The sequence below is a fragment of the Buteo buteo genome, chromosome 9 (genome assembly GCF_964188355.1).
Source record: "Buteo buteo chromosome 9, bButBut1.hap1.1, whole genome shotgun sequence".
In the NCBI taxonomy this organism is placed as follows: Eukaryota; Metazoa; Chordata; class Aves; order Accipitriformes; family Accipitridae; genus Buteo; species Buteo buteo.
Genome location: NC_134179.1, coordinates 29,177,881 through 29,195,433, shown reverse-complemented (window position 1 = coordinate 29,195,433; position 17,553 = coordinate 29,177,881). Strand labels below are relative to the sequence as shown.

At 40.6% G+C, this 17,553-nt stretch overlaps 1 protein-coding gene across 4 annotated transcripts in view; it reads left to right on the top strand.

The window, feature by feature from the left end:
- SYNJ2 (synaptojanin 2) overlaps nt 1–17,553 on the top strand; it is a 70,692-nt gene that overhangs the window by 35,673 nt on the left and 17,466 nt on the right. For all 4 annotated transcript variants that reach the window (XM_075035906.1, XM_075035907.1, XM_075035908.1 and 1 more), the window contains 11 exons: nt 1,965–2,061; nt 5,205–5,377; nt 5,785–5,866; nt 6,087–6,236; nt 6,330–6,495; nt 7,811–8,002; nt 10,127–10,208; nt 11,423–11,563; nt 14,426–14,618; nt 16,351–16,509; nt 16,731–16,887. In XM_075035906.1, the coding sequence (XP_074892007.1) occupies nt 1,965–2,061; nt 5,205–5,377; nt 5,785–5,866; nt 6,087–6,236; nt 6,330–6,495; nt 7,811–8,002; nt 10,127–10,208; nt 11,423–11,563; nt 14,426–14,618; nt 16,351–16,509; nt 16,731–16,887 (1,592 nt within the window). The remainder of the gene's footprint in view (nt 1–1,964; nt 2,062–5,204; nt 5,378–5,784; nt 5,867–6,086; nt 6,237–6,329; nt 6,496–7,810; nt 8,003–10,126; nt 10,209–11,422; nt 11,564–14,425; nt 14,619–16,350; nt 16,510–16,730; nt 16,888–17,553) is intronic.

The window sequence follows — 17,553 nt, the reverse complement described above, 5'->3', positions numbered from 1 at the left end:
CTTTTATTATTATTGTAATTTTATTATGATTATGATTATTTTCTTCCTTTCTGTCCTATTAAACTGTTCTTATCTCAACCCATGACTTTTACTTTTTTTTTTTCCCGATTCTCTCCCCCATCCTGCTGGGTGGGGGGGAAGTGAGTGAGTGGCTGCGTGCTGCTTAGTTGCTGGCTGGGGTTAAACCACACCAGAAGAAAACAACAATTTATTCAGCATCCTCTTGTGCCACCCAAGAAATTGAGGGTACCTTAGCAAGGAGCAACTTTGTAATACCATTCAGCTCGGAGAATCTTTCTGACCCTGATACAACTGGTGAATAGCTTTCCTGTAAGAAACATGAATATGAGGATCAACTTGCACTATTCCTTCTTTCCCTTGTGCACAGTAAAGCCTTTAGGTTAGATGAAGTTAGGGATTGCCCTGCTTACAGATCTGCAAAAGACGGCCCTTTGAAAATGGGCAAGGAATAAGTGACTGCTTATATGGAAAAAGACACTGAAACTTAACAACCTGCTACAGCTTTTCTGAGAGTGTTAGAGCGGATTTAGTCTGTTACATTTTCCCATCTGATAGGTTAATGTGTTGAGAAAGCACTGTGAGAAGCAAATGGTAATCTTGTTAGTGGATCTTTTTCGTCCCCTCTCCCTGACAAATCCTCTGGGAGCTCTGCACACAGTACTCAAGCAGGTGACCTGAGCTTCAGCAGTTTTGTTGGAAGGAAGCAACACTGGCGGAGAAGTAGGATCTTGATGCTGGGATCAGAGGGGCGCAAATGTATGGGAAGAGTTGGTGTACAGAGAACTAATTGCAGAAACAGGAACATAAATAGCACTAGAAAATATATTTAGCCATGTTTCTTGAAGGCCATGCTAATAACTTTTTCTTTCTTTTCCCTCCCTCCATGGTTTTCTGTGTGGCTTATTTCTGGTTATAGGATTTAAAGGTGCATGCCAAAAGATGTGTGCTTGTTCTTTTTCTGACACTTTGCTGTTGCATGTGGCTTTGCAGCATGTAATAGCTTTTCATTTGTGTGTTTATTTTATATTTCTTGTCAATTTCTGTCCAGCTTCCTCTTAAGTACTGCTACAGTGTTGTTAGTATGTGACAGAAGATGGCTTTAAGACCTAATTGTTTCTTGATGAGCCAGCACAGATCCTGTAGCACACACATGCCAACTTAAAAAAAAAAAATTATTGATGGGAGAATGGGTGCTTGTGCACCTGACTAAAAGCTCTTGACTTGAGAGTCCCTAAATGTCAGGCTTTGAGAGACTGGGGATATATGGCAAAACCCCCCCACACCACTTTATACTTGTCCTATTTTGTGTTTTTCCTGAAGAATCTGGTCTAGGCCACTTGGCTAAAAGGACCTTTGGTCTGATCTAGTGTGGCAGTTCTTATGATTACTAACCTTCCTGCTTAATTTAATTAAGTTGAGAGTGAATGTCTCGATGTTATGGTAGCTCAGAGATGTTTGAACCCTGTCGCCTATGACATGTGTTTGTGCACCTCCGGCCTTGGCGCTGGAGTCCTAGGCCTCATTGCTGCTGCTGACTCTTTGCAGGCTCAGCCCTGCAAGATGCTGGGCAATTCCTGTTCAAGTGTAATATGTTTTCCTCTCTTGTCTTCCCTACGTAGTTCCCAGGCTGACAGCCAACAGGTGGGAGCATACAAAGGGCAAAATCAAAGCTAACAGTGACATAAAAGATTTGGGGCCTGTTTCCTAAGATGATGCTTTCTTTAAGTTCAGTACAAAATACTGTGTCCATTAATTGCATACATTCACCATTTGTACTTTAATAATTGAGTGCAAGGAAACTGAGGAAGATTTCTGTAGCTGCTGTGGCTGAAACTTTCTGCTGGATGGAACAACCAGTGATCTCCACTTCTGTATTTTGAAAAACGTAGTAGGCAGCATAACATGATTTTGTTTAGTACCTATTATGGTTACTTTTGCTGTAGGCATATGATGCTTCTGAAAGAGCAGTATGGAAAACAAGTGATCGTTAACCTGTTGGGAAGCAGAGGAGGGGAAGAGGTGCTCAACAGAGCTTTTAAGGTAAAAGCAATGTTTTTGTTTTTGTTTTTTTTTTTTAACTGCTGATTTCCCCTGAGCCTCCATGTTCTTCTGTTTCCCTTTTGGCCCAGTAGGTGATGAATAGTGTATCTAAAGAAATGATATTATCTCTTTACTAGATGTTACTTACTGAGAGAATGGTGCTTCATAGTCTCATGGCTTAATTTCCAGCACTGCCTTCCTGCTTATTTCTTCATGCATTTATGCGCATTCTTTTCAACTAGACTTTTAAAAAAAGTGCTCTAATTCTTCTAAGAGAAGTTCACATTTGCAAAAATGAATCATGATCAGCTTTTACATAGTGTGTAGTCACCTATGCAGTCAGGTGCCTCATAGGATTGCCAGAACTGCTTGGGGGCCAGGCCCTGACCCTGGCTCACTGAGAATAAGCAAGCTGTCTTGCTCTGATTGTAATGAGAAATAGCTATCATGCACTGATTGTGATGGGAATTGGCTGCCTGAGCACCAGATGACAGTCTGGTGTATGAAGAGAGAGGTTTTCCTGGCCCCTAAATGTCCCTAGGCACAACTAATACCTGAAAGCATCTGGGTTGTGCTTTCAGGATGTCAGGCATTGTAGAATTAAAGCTTTGCCGAGTTCTAGTGCAGTATTCTAATGGCCAGATTTTTAAAACTAATGTGTACTTGAAGCCACAGACTGGCATTGAGTGGGATTTGCAGCAGTGCATAGCTGCCTGAATCTCGTTGAAGGCTGGTGGAATTCTGCCTGCCTCCTAAGTGCCAGTTGCTTTAGAAATCCAACATAGATACTTTGAAGTACATCTTCCTAAAAATAATATGAAGAATGGTTTAAGTATACGCCTGTAGTAGGTGTTATGTATTTATCATTGGTAGAGGATGATGCAATAGTTCTGAGTTCAAATGTTTACTATGTGAAACTAAGCAAAATGAAAATTATAGTTAAATAATTGTTACTGATTTGTTTCCCTCTCTGTTGGAATAATGTACTCAAGACAAGGAGTGTCTTGAGTTTTTTGGCAGTTTTTCTGTGTGACTATTTCTTTGTCCTCCAAAAGAGCTGGGGAGGACTATCAGCCTTCCCGGTGGAAAGTGACAAAGTGAAAATCTCCCCTTGTAGAGAATATGGCCAAAGAAAGTGATTATGACTAAAGCTTGCAAGGCAATGAGGAAGGTACAGAAGTGAAGTCTGGTCCTAGCTTCTGTTTTCAGCTTCTTACTGAATTTCTGCATGACACAGCTAAGCCTCTCTAATCTCTTGATTTCCCAGTCTTTAAAATAGTTTTTACAGTTTATTTTTCAAAAACATTGAAATTTAGGGGTAAGAGATGTTCGCTTGCAAATTGCTCAAATAACTTATGAGGATACAAATCTGACTTTTCTTGCATTCATTCATTCATTTTAAATAAAGATCTGTTTTAATTGTTAAACTTTATTGATGTTTAAAAATAAATAAATTATGAAAGCAGTCTGTGAGCTGAAAGAATTTAGACTGACAGCACTGGAAACTGAAGTTTTGTACCCTTTCAAAACAACCTCCTCTTGGTCTTTACCTTTGTGTTTTAATAATGAATGTTTGGAAAGAATATATAGTTAATTTTTACATTGATGATTTTAAAGGGCTTGAATTAAAAATAAAGTAATTCATAGGGGAATGATTAGGAATGAAAACTTTTCTCCTTTTCTGTCATTAGTTTATTTCTTTGTTTTTCCATCTTCCTTTGCTTGTATTCCTTTCTCTTCTCCCAACTCTTGCTGCAATCTTAGTAATTCTTGTCAGAGTTGGTTCAAAATATTCTTGTAATTACTGCTGCTGGGTTCCCTTGATCAGAATGTCACTGCTACCATTCATTTATGCAACAGGAACAAATGAAAACTTGTAAATTACCAACTTGCCTTCAGCTGTTACCTGAATCAGCTGTTACCAGACCAAAAATCAATACTGTTCCCAGTAATGCTGTTCCTCTCATAAGCATCCCCTATAACCGATGTAATTATGTTTACAGTAAAAGCAATGCTGTAGTGCAGAGTTATGAATACTCTGACAATGATTTACACCAAGGCAGTGGGTAAATGTCATCCTCAAGAGCATTACTAGTGCCAGCAGCTGTAAAGGCAAGTTGAGGTGTCAACAACAGAGAAGCGGATACCAAGTGTTTTGGCTTTTGTAACACTGTAATGAAATATATTTTGCACGTCTCTCTCCAAACACCATGCAATGCCTTTAAATGTGTTTCTGCGGGGACAGCTTAATGGCTTACTTGATACAATTATGTGGTGTAACCACTGCATGTACACTTTTAATGTAATATCAGAATTGTTTTGTTCAGTTTGTGTCACAATCTAAGTGGAAAAAAGCATCCATCTCTTGGGATAAGAATGTGCAGGAGGGAAGGGAGTAGACAAAGATTTGCATAGAGTTAATATAACAGTTCTCTCTGGCTTTGTTGTGGAGAGCAGGATGTATTATGTCGTATCTGTTACAGATACCTTAACAAAATTTGTGGTGATTACGGAAATGCATGTGAGGTCATGGAAATTGGAGATGAAATAATGAGGCTATTTGTGCCTCTTCTTTTACTTCTGTGGTTTACCACAAACATTTTATAGTATGTTTCCTGGGACATCATTTCTTTCTTCCTCCCCAAGCAACCTCTACCTAAATTTAGGGCCACGTTTTCCCATGTCTTGGCACTTCAGGAATGGTTAAAAAATACACCCATGCATGACTATGCTTTTCAACCTTAATCAGCTCTGGACACCCTTCCCATCAGGGTCCGTGTCCTGAGCCTGCCCAGAGCATCACTGTTGCTGTACGCCCTCACTCACAGAGGTAGGAGCCCACTGCTGCAGGGCTGCCACTAGCCAAGGCGCAGACAGAAGCAATTCTGATGTATATTTTGCAGTTACAATTTGAGTTCCCCCGCAGAAAAATTGGGGTCTAACAATCCAGTTTAGTTTTGGAAAGAAAACAAATAGGAAAATTCAGTTGCTTTTTTCATGTCTGGCCTTTCAAAATTCCCTATGAACTTCTCAGTATTAAAAATGTGATAAATACTCAAAGTTTAGTAATGATAAAAGCATGCTGGTATCAATCCTTACATTGTGACTTGAGCAGAATTTGTTTTCCTTCATTCTCTAAACAGAAACTGCTATGGGCCTCTTCCCATGCAGCAGACACTCCCATGATAAACTTTGACTACCACCAATTTGCAAAAGGTGGGAAAACTGAGAAACTGGAAAATTTGCTGAGGCCTCAGCTGAAATTGCACTGGGAAGACTTTGGAATCTTCACAAAGGGCGAGAATGTAAGTCCATGGTGAGTGTCCCTGCCCCTCTGTCCCAGCATAGCCAGGCAGCACCTGTCCTGGCCTTCCCAGGTTTCTTGCTGTGTTTGGACCATGAGCATAAGTGACCATCTTGAAATAAAATTTTGAGACATAGTGTAGTCTTGGTGCTAAATAGATTATTTGACTTAATTGCATCTCCATTGTTTGGAATCTGCAAAATTACCAGTGCATGGATTTGCTAATACAGTGTTGCAGACATAGTCAAGTAATTGGACCTGTTAATGGAATACATTGTGCACAACGTGCTTGCACCATCAAAATGTGGCTGGGTATGTTCAGGCTGAATATTTGATGATCTTGTTCAATCAACTCATGATTAGATGTTATTTTAAAATATACTTTTTTTCCCCCCTCCTCTTGTGTTTGGTTACCAAAGTCTGCAGACAGGTACTTTTCGAATGAATTGTTTGGACTGCCTGGATCGTACTAATAGTGTACAGTCCTTCATTGCACTGGAGGTGAGTTTGTCAGAGGACATTTTGTGGGTGCTTGTATTGCGTACATTGTCTGTTCCATGGGAAAGATAGGAAAGAGGGCATAAGCCTCAGTTATACAATTCTGTCTTGCCAGCTCTATGATACAGAATGGTGCCGGCTGGAAAACTTAGACTGAGGATAAAAAGCAAAAACACATTTAAGAACAATGTTGTTGTTTTTTCTCCTTCTGCACCTAATCCAGATCCTGCTTGCTCAATTAGAGAGCCTTGGGTTGAACTCTAAATCTATAATTGAGCGCTTTGTGGAATCCTACAAAGTGATGTGGACTCTCAATGGTCATAATCTGAGCAGAGTATTTACTGGCAGTCGTGCCCTTGAGGGGAAGCACAAGGTAAAGAAAAATGGCAAAACTATTCACAATTAAAGAAGGATGTCTGATTTACTCTTCAGTGTCACTTGCACTGTTGATTCCTGTCTGATGTAGGTTGGGAAACTCAAGGATGGCGCCCGCTCTGTCTCTCGCACCATTCAGTCAAATTTCTTTGATGCAGTAAAGCAGGAAGCCATCAAGTTGCTGCTCATGGGTGACTTCTACAGTGAGGAATATGCAGACAAAGGCAAGATGCTCATGGACCACACTGCACTGCTGGGTAAGGCCAGTGTAAATCCTTCGCTGTTCTTTTGTGGTGTTTAGTTGTCAGATAGAAGCAATTGCACCCTTTTGAAAACATCAATAAATAAGCTACTTTTGCACAAATCTATTGTTTAAAACACTGCTTTCAAGTGACTCTAGCACAACTCTAAACAACAACTTTAGCACTTTAGGGTGTTTTAATTCCACTGTGCTTATTTCTCATATTTTATTTTGGACTTCTGAGTATGTTTGTCTGTTCTTTGATGATGATCTCCTCTGACAGTTTAGAGGAGTTGGACCAGAGGGAAAGATTTTAGGACAGTCTGGTCCTGTCTAAGTTTGTCTTGAGGATGTCTCTTGAGGTCAGACTTTTTATCTCCTTATTTTTGGCCTGCAGTTTGCACATGCTTTTAGCCATTTGGATCTTTAAAGGCACATTTATGTTGTTATGTTGGTTCATTCCCCATTGCTTTACTCCAGGGCCCTGATAATGCACAACAAATACACGTTTGTTTGCGCCTGTGTAGAGTAAACCACCTTAGCTCTCTGTGAGAAGATACTTGTGTGCAGAATGTAGGATAATTGCACCCACAAGCAGTATCAGGTGGTCAGTTTGCTCCAGAGAACTACTGGATTTTAATAGGATAGACTTGAACCATTCAGCGCCATTTCAATCCTGGGGCTGTTCCCTGATGCAGACCACAAGGAAAATACAGATAGCTTCTCTGTGCCTGAATGCTGATGCAAATCAGGTAGTTAAAGATTAAGGTTACCTCAGTTGCTCACACAAATAAAGCACACTGCTGATTTTCTGCACTCATCAAAAATAAGTGAATTTAGCAGTTTCCTGTGAGGAGTTCTGATCAGGCTAGAGAGCCATGACAGTGCTAGATTTGGACTGATGGGAGACTCTGTGCTGCTCTCTGCCTTTCCCTCCACACTCTAAACTTCTTAGGGCTTCAATTTAAGTCATAACTTCTGACATGTTTGATCACTGTAGGCTAAACTGAAAAGATTAACAGAGGAAGAAGATTTTATTTTCTTATTACTTGAAGAAGTGCAGGAACACGTATGCTGAAAGTGAGTGTCCAGTCCTTCACAGGCTTTCAAAGGGTGCCTGGTTTCTGGAAGAGAAATTGCTAACGTCAACCCTAGTTATCTTGTAGTTATTGCCATTGCCATTGGAGTTACTCCTTAGCTTTTGTGTTGTTGCTGCTAGAGTAATGTCATTATTTCACAGTGACTGTGTCACTGCTGTCTGTATGCTTTCTGTCCTTTTACAACACATTCTTCTTTTACACACCCTCTTTCTCTCTCCCCTCTTCTGTCAGTAACTCCAAGTATTTTGAAGGCCATGTCAGAGCGTCAGTTTGAATTCACAAGCTTCAAGCGTGTTCGTGTTGCCACGGGGACCTGGAATGTGAATGGGGGGAAGCAGTTCCGAAGCAACATCCTTGGTACCAGCGAGCTGACAGACTGGCTGCTGGATTCTCCCAAGCTCTCTGGAGTTTCTGAATTTCAGGGTAAGACATGATAAAAATGTGTAAGCAATATTTGCTGGCATCTCTAGAGACAGTGAGTTGGTACACAAGATTTGATCAGCTGTTCCTTTCAAAGGTAGTGCATCTTGGAGGGCATTTTCTGTCAGTTCTTAGGGGTGTATTCAGCTCCATGTAGACTTGTGCTGCCTCCCTGCAGCAGTGGAACGGTGTGTGAAGGGCTCCTGACAGTCGGAGCAACTCTGGAGTCTATACCATGTGACTGTTTTGAACCTGCAGAAGGTTAGAATTCAGAGGTCTCTTGCACGCCATTGTGGGGTGTATCTGCCTATTCTGCATCCCATATTTCATTTTCTTTCATATCTCTGTTCTTTGTTCTTCATTGTGAGCAGGAGCTACATGCTTAGGTGCCCTCAGAATGTCTCCTTGGTCTTTATCTGAAGCTAAACATATCTGTACAATCTGGACTCTGACATTAACTGGAAATGTTACTATCAAAGCCTTCAGACAAAAATATTTATTTTGTTGAAGGCAATTGCCTTTTTTTTCACAGTATATAAAGCTCTTGTGCTTGTAGCTTGCTTAAATTGGCTGCTGAATTTCTTATTTACAGAAGAAGGCCAGGTATTGTAATTGACTTACAGATTTTATTAAGTCAAATGAACAGTGAATGTTCTCTACTTAGAAATTGAGTGGTTGCAAAACTATGGCAAAACCTGGGCTTTCGTTGTTACAGTGGAACATTAGCTTCCTGCAGGCATCACGGGAGTAGTCCTGTGCCTAACCTTGAAGCTCAGCCATTCGTTCCTCAAATCCTTGGCTACTTACACAGCTTGTCTCGGTTGAACCCTTAGTGCTTGAGTGCATGGATATGTGATTAGGTGCAGATCACTGTACTCGGAGCAGCTTAGGTGGGTGATTGGTCCAATCTGTTTCAGAAAGTTTAGATGTGTTAGGACATGACTATGACCATGATATTAAAATTTGTTGAGAGCCTGTCATGTGCTAGCCTTGCCAGGCCTTCCCCTGAGAGAACTGGAGGAGCAGGACTACATGGTACAGGCAACCATAACATGATAGGTCTAAGCACCTTCTGGAAGAGAGCTGAGTTATGTGAATGGGCAGAGTTAGGGTATGACCATGCAAATGTCAGTGTTTATGATAATGTCAGTGCAGTGCCTACAGAAATGGGTAAGTGTTCAAAGACAAATGTCCAAAATCATTAATGGGAAATACACGTGTGACAGTGCCTGTCATGTTAAGGAGGCTAACTGGTATGTGCTAGTTTCACTATTGTGCCTACAGAGAGTTGCTGCATATTTTACTTTTCTTTCCATTCTTACTTACTGAGGCAGATCTGATTTAGGTTCCTGTGGTTGTCTACTATTTAGGTCTTCATGTTGAATTAAGTTACTGTTACCTTGGCTGTATGACAGTTTAAAAAAAATAAAATCCCTTAGACAATGGACAGACCTGATGGGTCAACAGATATGCTTCATACTATTATATGAGAGCATTTGATTTTTGCTGTTCTACCAGGGTGATATCCACAGGCATGGGCCAGGGAAGGGAGAGTCACTGTGCTCTGGAGTGACCTAACCTAACCTTAAGTGCAGGTGATCTAAAAAGGATTCACAAGAAAGAAGATAAGTAGAAACTTCAAAGGCTTCCTTAAACTACTAGATAAATTTACTAAAGGCATTGAGATGGAAGTGGCATATTGCTGTGTGGACAGTAAGTTCAGTTACATAGGAATCAGTGTTGAAAAGGAAAAGCATGTTGGGTAAAATGACAAGTGGGTGAAAGATGGTGGGTAGTGAGATATTGTGGCTTTAGTGATGAGTGGGGTGAGGGAGAGAGAACATTGAATATTTTCTCATCTTAACATTGCTACAATATAATGCTCTGTTCTGAACTGCTTCCTGCAAGAGAGACGGAGACCAACTGGTGGGAGAAAAGCAAGAAAAAATTTCAGAGGAACTGCAGGGGTTGTTTTGTGAGATTAGATTGAAGGAGCTATGAATATGTATAGCTTGGCAGGGGATACACAAGACAAAACTACAGGAATGATCTTGGACAGAAATTAGAAAACAAGTCTTTAGAAGAAATTAAATAGTAACTCATATCACTTTTCCCTCTTGCCAACAGATGATAACTGCCCTCCTGACATATTTGCAGTGGGATTTGAAGAGATGGTTGAATTAAGTGCAGGGAATATTGTGAATGCGAGGTAGGTAAAAAAAAAAAAGAAAAAGGAAAAAACCAACAACACCCCCCCCAACCCACAACTCAAAACAAACAAAACCCCAAGCCCAGAAGAGCACTCTCTCCCTCAAAGGAACCAGCCAAACAAAAACCTCCAGAATTGTTCTTTTTTATGGTCAGATTTGTAGAATACTTCCTTCCAAGTCTGTTCCTTGTAATCAGAGCTGGAAATATGTTTGCCATTAACAAATGACACCGGGATGGTGTTAAATTGCTGTTTCTCTGTGAACTTCTGTACAGTAGAATACACTGTGTTTTCTAAGTCTCTTAAGTCTTTATGTTGGCAGAGAAGAATTCTGATGGTTGTCATTGATTTAATGCTTGCCCTTAAACCCCTGTCTGATGTTGGAAAAATGTGCTCAGTGACTACAAACATAATTGGCATTCATGTGGGATTCTAAAATGAACGAAATGTCTCTGTGGCTAATTGTATTTGTGAAAATTATGGCTAGAGAAGGAGCTAAAGCCAAAGCCTGAGCTTGGCATGTCAGCATGTACAGTAGGCTGTGGTGTATACTGGTCCTTTTGAATCTGAATCGGGGTGGAACCCTGAAGATAATGTTTCCAATGCTGATTCATCAGGCTGACCAGTTAGTTGTCTGTTTTGGGAATGACAAGTTACAGCAGTGCTTAGCATGGCTGCTGGGCTGGTGGTATGTCTGCATGTATCAGTTGACTTTGGAGATAAGAAAAAGCTAGGTCAGCAGAAGCAAAGGTATATGCACCCATGCACAAACTCTCAGCTAAGAACAGCCAACAGCTGTGGGTAGCCAGTCATCTCCCAGTCAGAGAAGATCTCCTCTTCAGTCTGAGCACAAGAAGTCTTACAAGTCATGAGATTGACATGGATTTTTGTTTTTATGGTTATGATTACTACAAGCAGCTTCCAGTTATCCCCAGTGAATGGGGGTGTCAAATGTCATGTGAGCATGGATCTTTCTAAGCATAGTAGACAAAATGCCTCTCACATCCAGAAGCAGGATAACTATATTTGTGTGCTGTGCCTGGACTCACTGACCCTGCTAACTCTGGGCCGGCTCACAAGGAGGTATTATCTGTCTCTGCCAGTTCTACAGCCTAATGGGATGTCTGTAAGCCTAAGGCACAGTTAATCTGCTCATTTTATTGACTGTACGTGGTTTGTTTTGATTCCATTAAATGATTTTATGTTTGTTCCAGTACAACAAATAGGAAAATGTGGGGAGAGCAGCTTCAAAAAGCTATTTCCAGGACTCATCGCTACATTCAGCTGACATCAGCACAGCTTGTTGGTGTTTGTCTTTTCATCTTTGTACGACCATATCATGTCCCCTTCATCAGGTAAAAAAACCCAACAACAACCCAACAACAACAACAACAAAAAATCACAAGGAAAAAAAACCCCAACCTGTGTCTTCAGTAACATCTGCTGTTGGAGTGTGGCCAGTGAGGGTGGGAGTGGATTTTTCAGCTTGGTGGGAATCATGCAAACCTGGATTCCACTCTCTGCTCAGTGTGGGAGAGAGACACGTTTCCAGGAGGCAGCAGTCTGGAGTCCATCCTCCTGGGTAGCACAAAGGCCAGGCAGCCCCAATATCTTCCTTCAGTTCAGCTGAGAAGCCAGGCATGCTCCAGGTGGGCTGTCAGGGTGTAACACCTTGTTTGGGTGCTCTCTTTCTGGAAAAGGAATGACCTGAGCTAGTAAGTCCAAGAGTGTTTGGAGCACCAAGTGAAGGCAAGTGCCTGCCTCTGCCCAAAGGGCAGGTTTTACTTTCTAACCCTCTCCTTAGTGTTTCCATATGGAAACAGGACTGGTTCCAGTCCTGAAAAGAATGGTGGAAATGATGGAAAGGAGGGTGAGGGAAAGAGAGCTAGTTTTGCCCCCTGACATTTTATAGAATTGAGAGCTATAAGGGCCCATTAAGTGTTTGTCTCCCAGATGTCACAAGAACCAGAACTATATGCCTAGTCAGGAGGGTGCAGAGCTGTGTGTCCTCAGTTTACTAGCACCAGTGTCCCTGGAGACTGACCAAACTCCTCTTGCCCCTAGAAGATTACCAAGCCACAGGCATATCTGCATTAAAATGCCTTTGCTGTGGGCAAGAATTATGCAGGCTCAGTGTAAATGGACGGAAATGAATAATTAGCCAAAACTATCTTTGGGCATCTGTCTGAACTTAAAGTCTAGAGTGATCCAAACAGTGCCCTCTGCTCCATGTTAGGGGTGCTGATTGGCCACTGCATTTTGTGATTAAAATATCAAAAGCTGCCTCTTTCTTCCCTCTCACCTCATATCTACTGAGAAGATCCATGCAGAGTTTGTGCAATATCAAGTGCTGTAGGCTAAGCAGAGTAATGCAATCCAGGTAACCCTGACGGTCTTACATTGCTGCCTTCCCAGTAATATTTCTTCAACATGATTTAAAAAAATTACATATGAAGCAGTCCAGAGGAGAAGTGTTTCTGTCAGTTTTTAACTTTTCACCTGGCTTACAAGAAATGCGAGTAATCCAGCAGGAAGTACATGGTTTAAATGGAAATCAGGAGGAGAACAGCATAGTGGCTCTGTTGCAGCTGTCAAACTGCTAGGAATTTGATGTAGCCCTTTGAAACTCAAGAGGAAAAGGGAAGGGCTTGATTTTAGTGACCAAGTTTCATCATTTAATGCTAATGTGCTGCTATGTGTTATGTGAGTGTAATCAAACCTAACCTGTATGCTTATGTAGTTTTTCCTATGTATAGAAAAGGAAAACAAAAATTATTAGAAGAGCAAAAAAAAGCTCCTGTGCTTACAGAGATTGAAGAGGTTAGGACAGAAGTTAGAGAATAGAGAAATAAAATGAAAGAATAGCTGAAGATTATACAGCAGTGAAAGGATTGATGAAATACAAGCTTTTGAATGTATAGTGGGTTATCTCAACATCACCTTTGCCATGAATGCAAATCAGATAAATATCAGTCAGCAGATGGGTAGGCAGGCAGCAAAAAGTGAGAACTCCTTAGAGTGAAAAGGCTGAACGCGTGCTGCTTTTGGAGTGCTTAAAACCCATCTTTTCATAGAAAACATTAATTGTCCTCTTTTGCCTCCATGAGGGTGTTGTCTGGTGGTTTTCTGCAGTCAGGAAAAGAGAGGAAAATAAAGAGGGAGAAAAAAGATGCAAAAGGTGGTGGGGGTAAGAGAGAAGAAAATGAAGGGGGGCGGGTGGGGAAGAGAGCCTGTGACATCTTGCATCATACAGATCATGAATGCTTGACAGTAACTCCAATAAGACTTAGTGGTTTTCCACCTGCCTCTTGCGTAAAGCCAGTAGTATTCTAGTCCAGATCTGCCTGACTTCTATCTGGAAAATAAAATTTTCTCAGTGGGAAGGACGTGCATGGTGCTGGGGTTGGTTACAACAATGATCTCATCATTTACTTATCTGATCAGACAGGCGTGCTTTATTCTCGGAGTAGACTGGCTATCTGGGAGAAATTATCCTGCAAGCAGGTGGTCTGCTTTGCCAAGTCATCTTTCTCTAGTAAAGTGTATACTAATCATGACATTGAAATACTGTGTAATTAACAACATGGAGGCCCTAAGCAATTTGTCATCAGTACAGAACTCATTTTAGGAGTTGAGTATAAATAGTTGTATCCAATAGTCACCAATTTTATTGCATCTGAATTAACAAGTTACAGGTTATGATCTGTTGCTCTTTAATGGACTGAAAAATCCAGTATCAACTGTGAAGTTGGGTTTCACTATGTAGTAATACTAATTAAATTGTTAAATGTCTGAAAAGCAGATTCCCATATGTTCAAAAGTAAAAGGAAATGTAACAGTAAAATTAGTTATTGTCACTATTTTAAAGATCATGGTAGAGGTAAACTTGAAAAGTATATTCTGTAGGAATTCCCAATATCTCAGAAATAATGTCCCTTCCAAACAATACAGCAAGACAAGAAGAGGAGGAAAATACTTGCAAATAGTTTTATTTCTATACTATTATATCATACTTAATTTGAAACATAAGTACACGAACATCATCAAGAAACTTCCCAGCCTAAAAGATGGTGTCTAAAAGCAGCAAGCTTTCTGGATGGGAGAAGACATGGTGTTGTAAACTGACTTTTCCTTTCATGTTGCAGTTAAAATTAATTGAATGTTTGTCCCTGCAGCCCTTTACTCTCTTCTCTTTCCATTTTTTTTTTTAAATACAGGGATGTAGCAATAGACACCGTGAAGACAGGAATGGGAGGAAAAGCTGGAAATAAAGGGGCAGTGAGCATTCGTTTTCAGTTCTATAGTACCAGTTTCTGCTTTATATGCAGTCACTTAACTGCTGGGCAGACTCAGGTGAAAGAGAGGAATGAAGATTATAAAGAAATCACACAGAAACTCAGCTTCCCAATGGTAAGCATAGGTGTATGTATGCTAAAAACATTGACGATAAAGGCTGTATATTTACATTATGAAAGCTGGTCTCAGGCTGTCTTTGACAGGTCATCAAAGAAATCTCAGTGCCATGGAGAATGGGCATAAAAGAAAATGGTAAAGAAAACATTACAAAAAAAAAAAAAAAAAAGGCAAGTTTCACAGAAGACCAGATACCACCCAGTATAGCACTTGCTTTACAAAAGTTCTGCACCTTTCAAAAAATATAGTTGCTGCAGCTCTTGGAGTCCTCACCTTTGAACAGTTTTCAAGTTGATCTTTCAGAACACTGCAGCTTAACTGACAAATCTGGAAGGCCTCATGGATGAGATCTAGGTGACTACTGTTAGAGCTGGAGAGCATGATATTGATAGCTTTTGCTGGCACTAGTTAGTATGAGTTCCTAAAAGACCATTTGTGCCACTCAGTATATCAGTGCTTTAGTACTCCTGCTCAGGTACGATATATCAGTTCTTGGTCCCTAATATGGTACTTTCTGTTCCCTTCATTTTGTCCTCATGAATGTGTCACTGTCAAGGAACTGCCGGCTTTTCTCAAAGTGTGGCAAGTAGGCACTATTGGTCTGTATGAATAACTTTTCCCCTAAATGGTGTCAAATCAATCACCCTAGTGTTTTATTCCACACTTGTTTCCTCAGGCCAGCAGATAACCCATGGGATTTGGTAGCAGTGCTTCTTTGCTTCCTTTAATGTTGGTTCCTTTAATTTCCACAATGCTTTCTTTCACAGACCTCTCTGGGGAGGTCCTAAACTAAGGAGGGAATGGACCAGTTTGTGTATTCTGGTTAGTCAGCAAAAAATGGCGTTTAGGTTGCAAAGCATAAAATTTTAACTCCCTGTTGTTTGCAAGGTTTAGAGGCTTGGCACATGCAGCATATCAATCAGTTGTTTTATGTAAGAACTAATACTGACAGTCTGAACGTCCTGCATAGAGTTTCTGTTCCAAATGGCCATAAAGTTGTGCTTATGGTAGTTTTTCCTTCTAATACCTCGTTAACTATTTTATGTCCGTCACATTTACAATAGCTAAATGTACCTTGTGTGTATAATGCATATAAAGAGTGCCCTCTAGTGCTGTGACAGCCGCAGCTCTGGACCATTTCCTTTATGAGTCTCTGGATTTTAGAGGTTTATAGCTTAACTGGGGGGGGGGGGGGGGGGGAAGACTGGTTAGAGGATAGGATGTTAAACTTAGAACTGAAGTGAATTTTCATTGATGTTTTATTTCAATACATTTAAAAAACTATGTCGTACACATAAGATCAAATTTGGAGCTTGTTTTCACTCAGGACCTTTGTTGCTCGAATGTGCCTTGGTACCAGAAGCACATTTTGTGTTATATTTAGAATATGTAAATATATGTGTGTGAAATGTGTTAGGGAAACAAACATATATTTTTAATATTCATGATAGTCAAATTGCAAATATAAAGCTGGGGTCCCAGCTTAGACACACCTTCAGGAAACAGAGGTCAGAGCCTGACACTCTTGTTTCCAAAATTCAGCTCAGCAGGCTGTAAAAGAAAGTGAAGGAGCCATTCCATTTTAGCACAAATGGATTTTAACAAATAGAATGTGGCAAGTAGGTCCAGTACTTAGTAATTCAGAGACTGAGTTGTATGTTTCACTGCATTTAAAAGGTGTTTCATGAATGTGACTTAACATTAACAGTATTCTGTACCTCTAAACTAGGGGCGGAGTGTGTTCTCACATGACTATGTCTTCTGGTGTGGTGACTTCAACTATCGCATTGATCTAACATATGAGGAAGTCTTTTATTTTCTCAAACGTCAAGATTGGAAGACACTTTTGGAATTTGATCAACTGCAACAGCAAAAATCCAGTGGAAAAGTAAGGCAGTGTGTCTCATTTTCTTGAATACCTGCATGATGGCTTGGTCTAATTCCTTGAGAGAGTGAAAAAGTTGCTTTTTCAGACCCTTGTTCGTACTACATGAATGTAGTAATTCATTTAAAAATCAGAATATTGTTTGTTTGCAAGGAAGTTGATATGTCACAGTGGCAACTACCTCATGTTTAACTTAATCAAAGAGATGGTATTTCTTTTCATAGATTTTTAAAGACTTCCATGAAGGGACTATTAATTTTGGACCAACATATAAATATGATGTTGGCTCAGAGGCTTATGATACAAGTGATAAGTGCAGAACTCCAGCTTGGACTGATAGAGTGCTTTGGTGGAGAAAGAAACTGCCTTTTGAAAAAACAGGTGCGTAGGATCTTTTCTCCTTCTTTATTTGAAAGTTGTTTTAGATTTCATCCAGAACCTACATGTAGCGTTCGCCGCATATCAAGGTGCCATGATTAGATCACTGATCAACCCCCAGACCAGGGAAAGAGACAGATAACACACACAGTGTGAGCGCCAACTTCCGCCTTTTATTGCGCAGTTAATTCCTTTTATACTAGCAAGGGGAGGCGGGATTACAGGTACATCACAAGGCTGCGACTAACCCTCTAACTTTCCGTGACATCGCGAGATCTTCCGAACGCCGAACCCTACACCTACATACAGGGATTCAATCTAGTGAATGGTGAGGAGGAAGAGAGTTGTTGAGCTGTGGGCTGAGAGCTGTCTTTAGATGTGTCCCATAGGCTTAGTCAAATTGTAGTGGCTTTGCTCAAGCAGAGGTTCTTTTGGCTTCACTGGAATAACTTGCAGAGATAGAGCGAGCCCTTTCTTCTTGAGCTTGTGAACAAAGGCTTCATGTTACAGCTTAAAAAGGTTCTGGGAGCTCACTGAGGAACTGAAAACAACCCAGCTGTAGCAATCTAGAAATGATTCTGTTGCTTTCCGACAGAATTGATAGTCCACATAAAGTTCCCGTATTGTAGTGGCTAGATTGTTATAACTGTTGTCCTCAGCAGATGTATA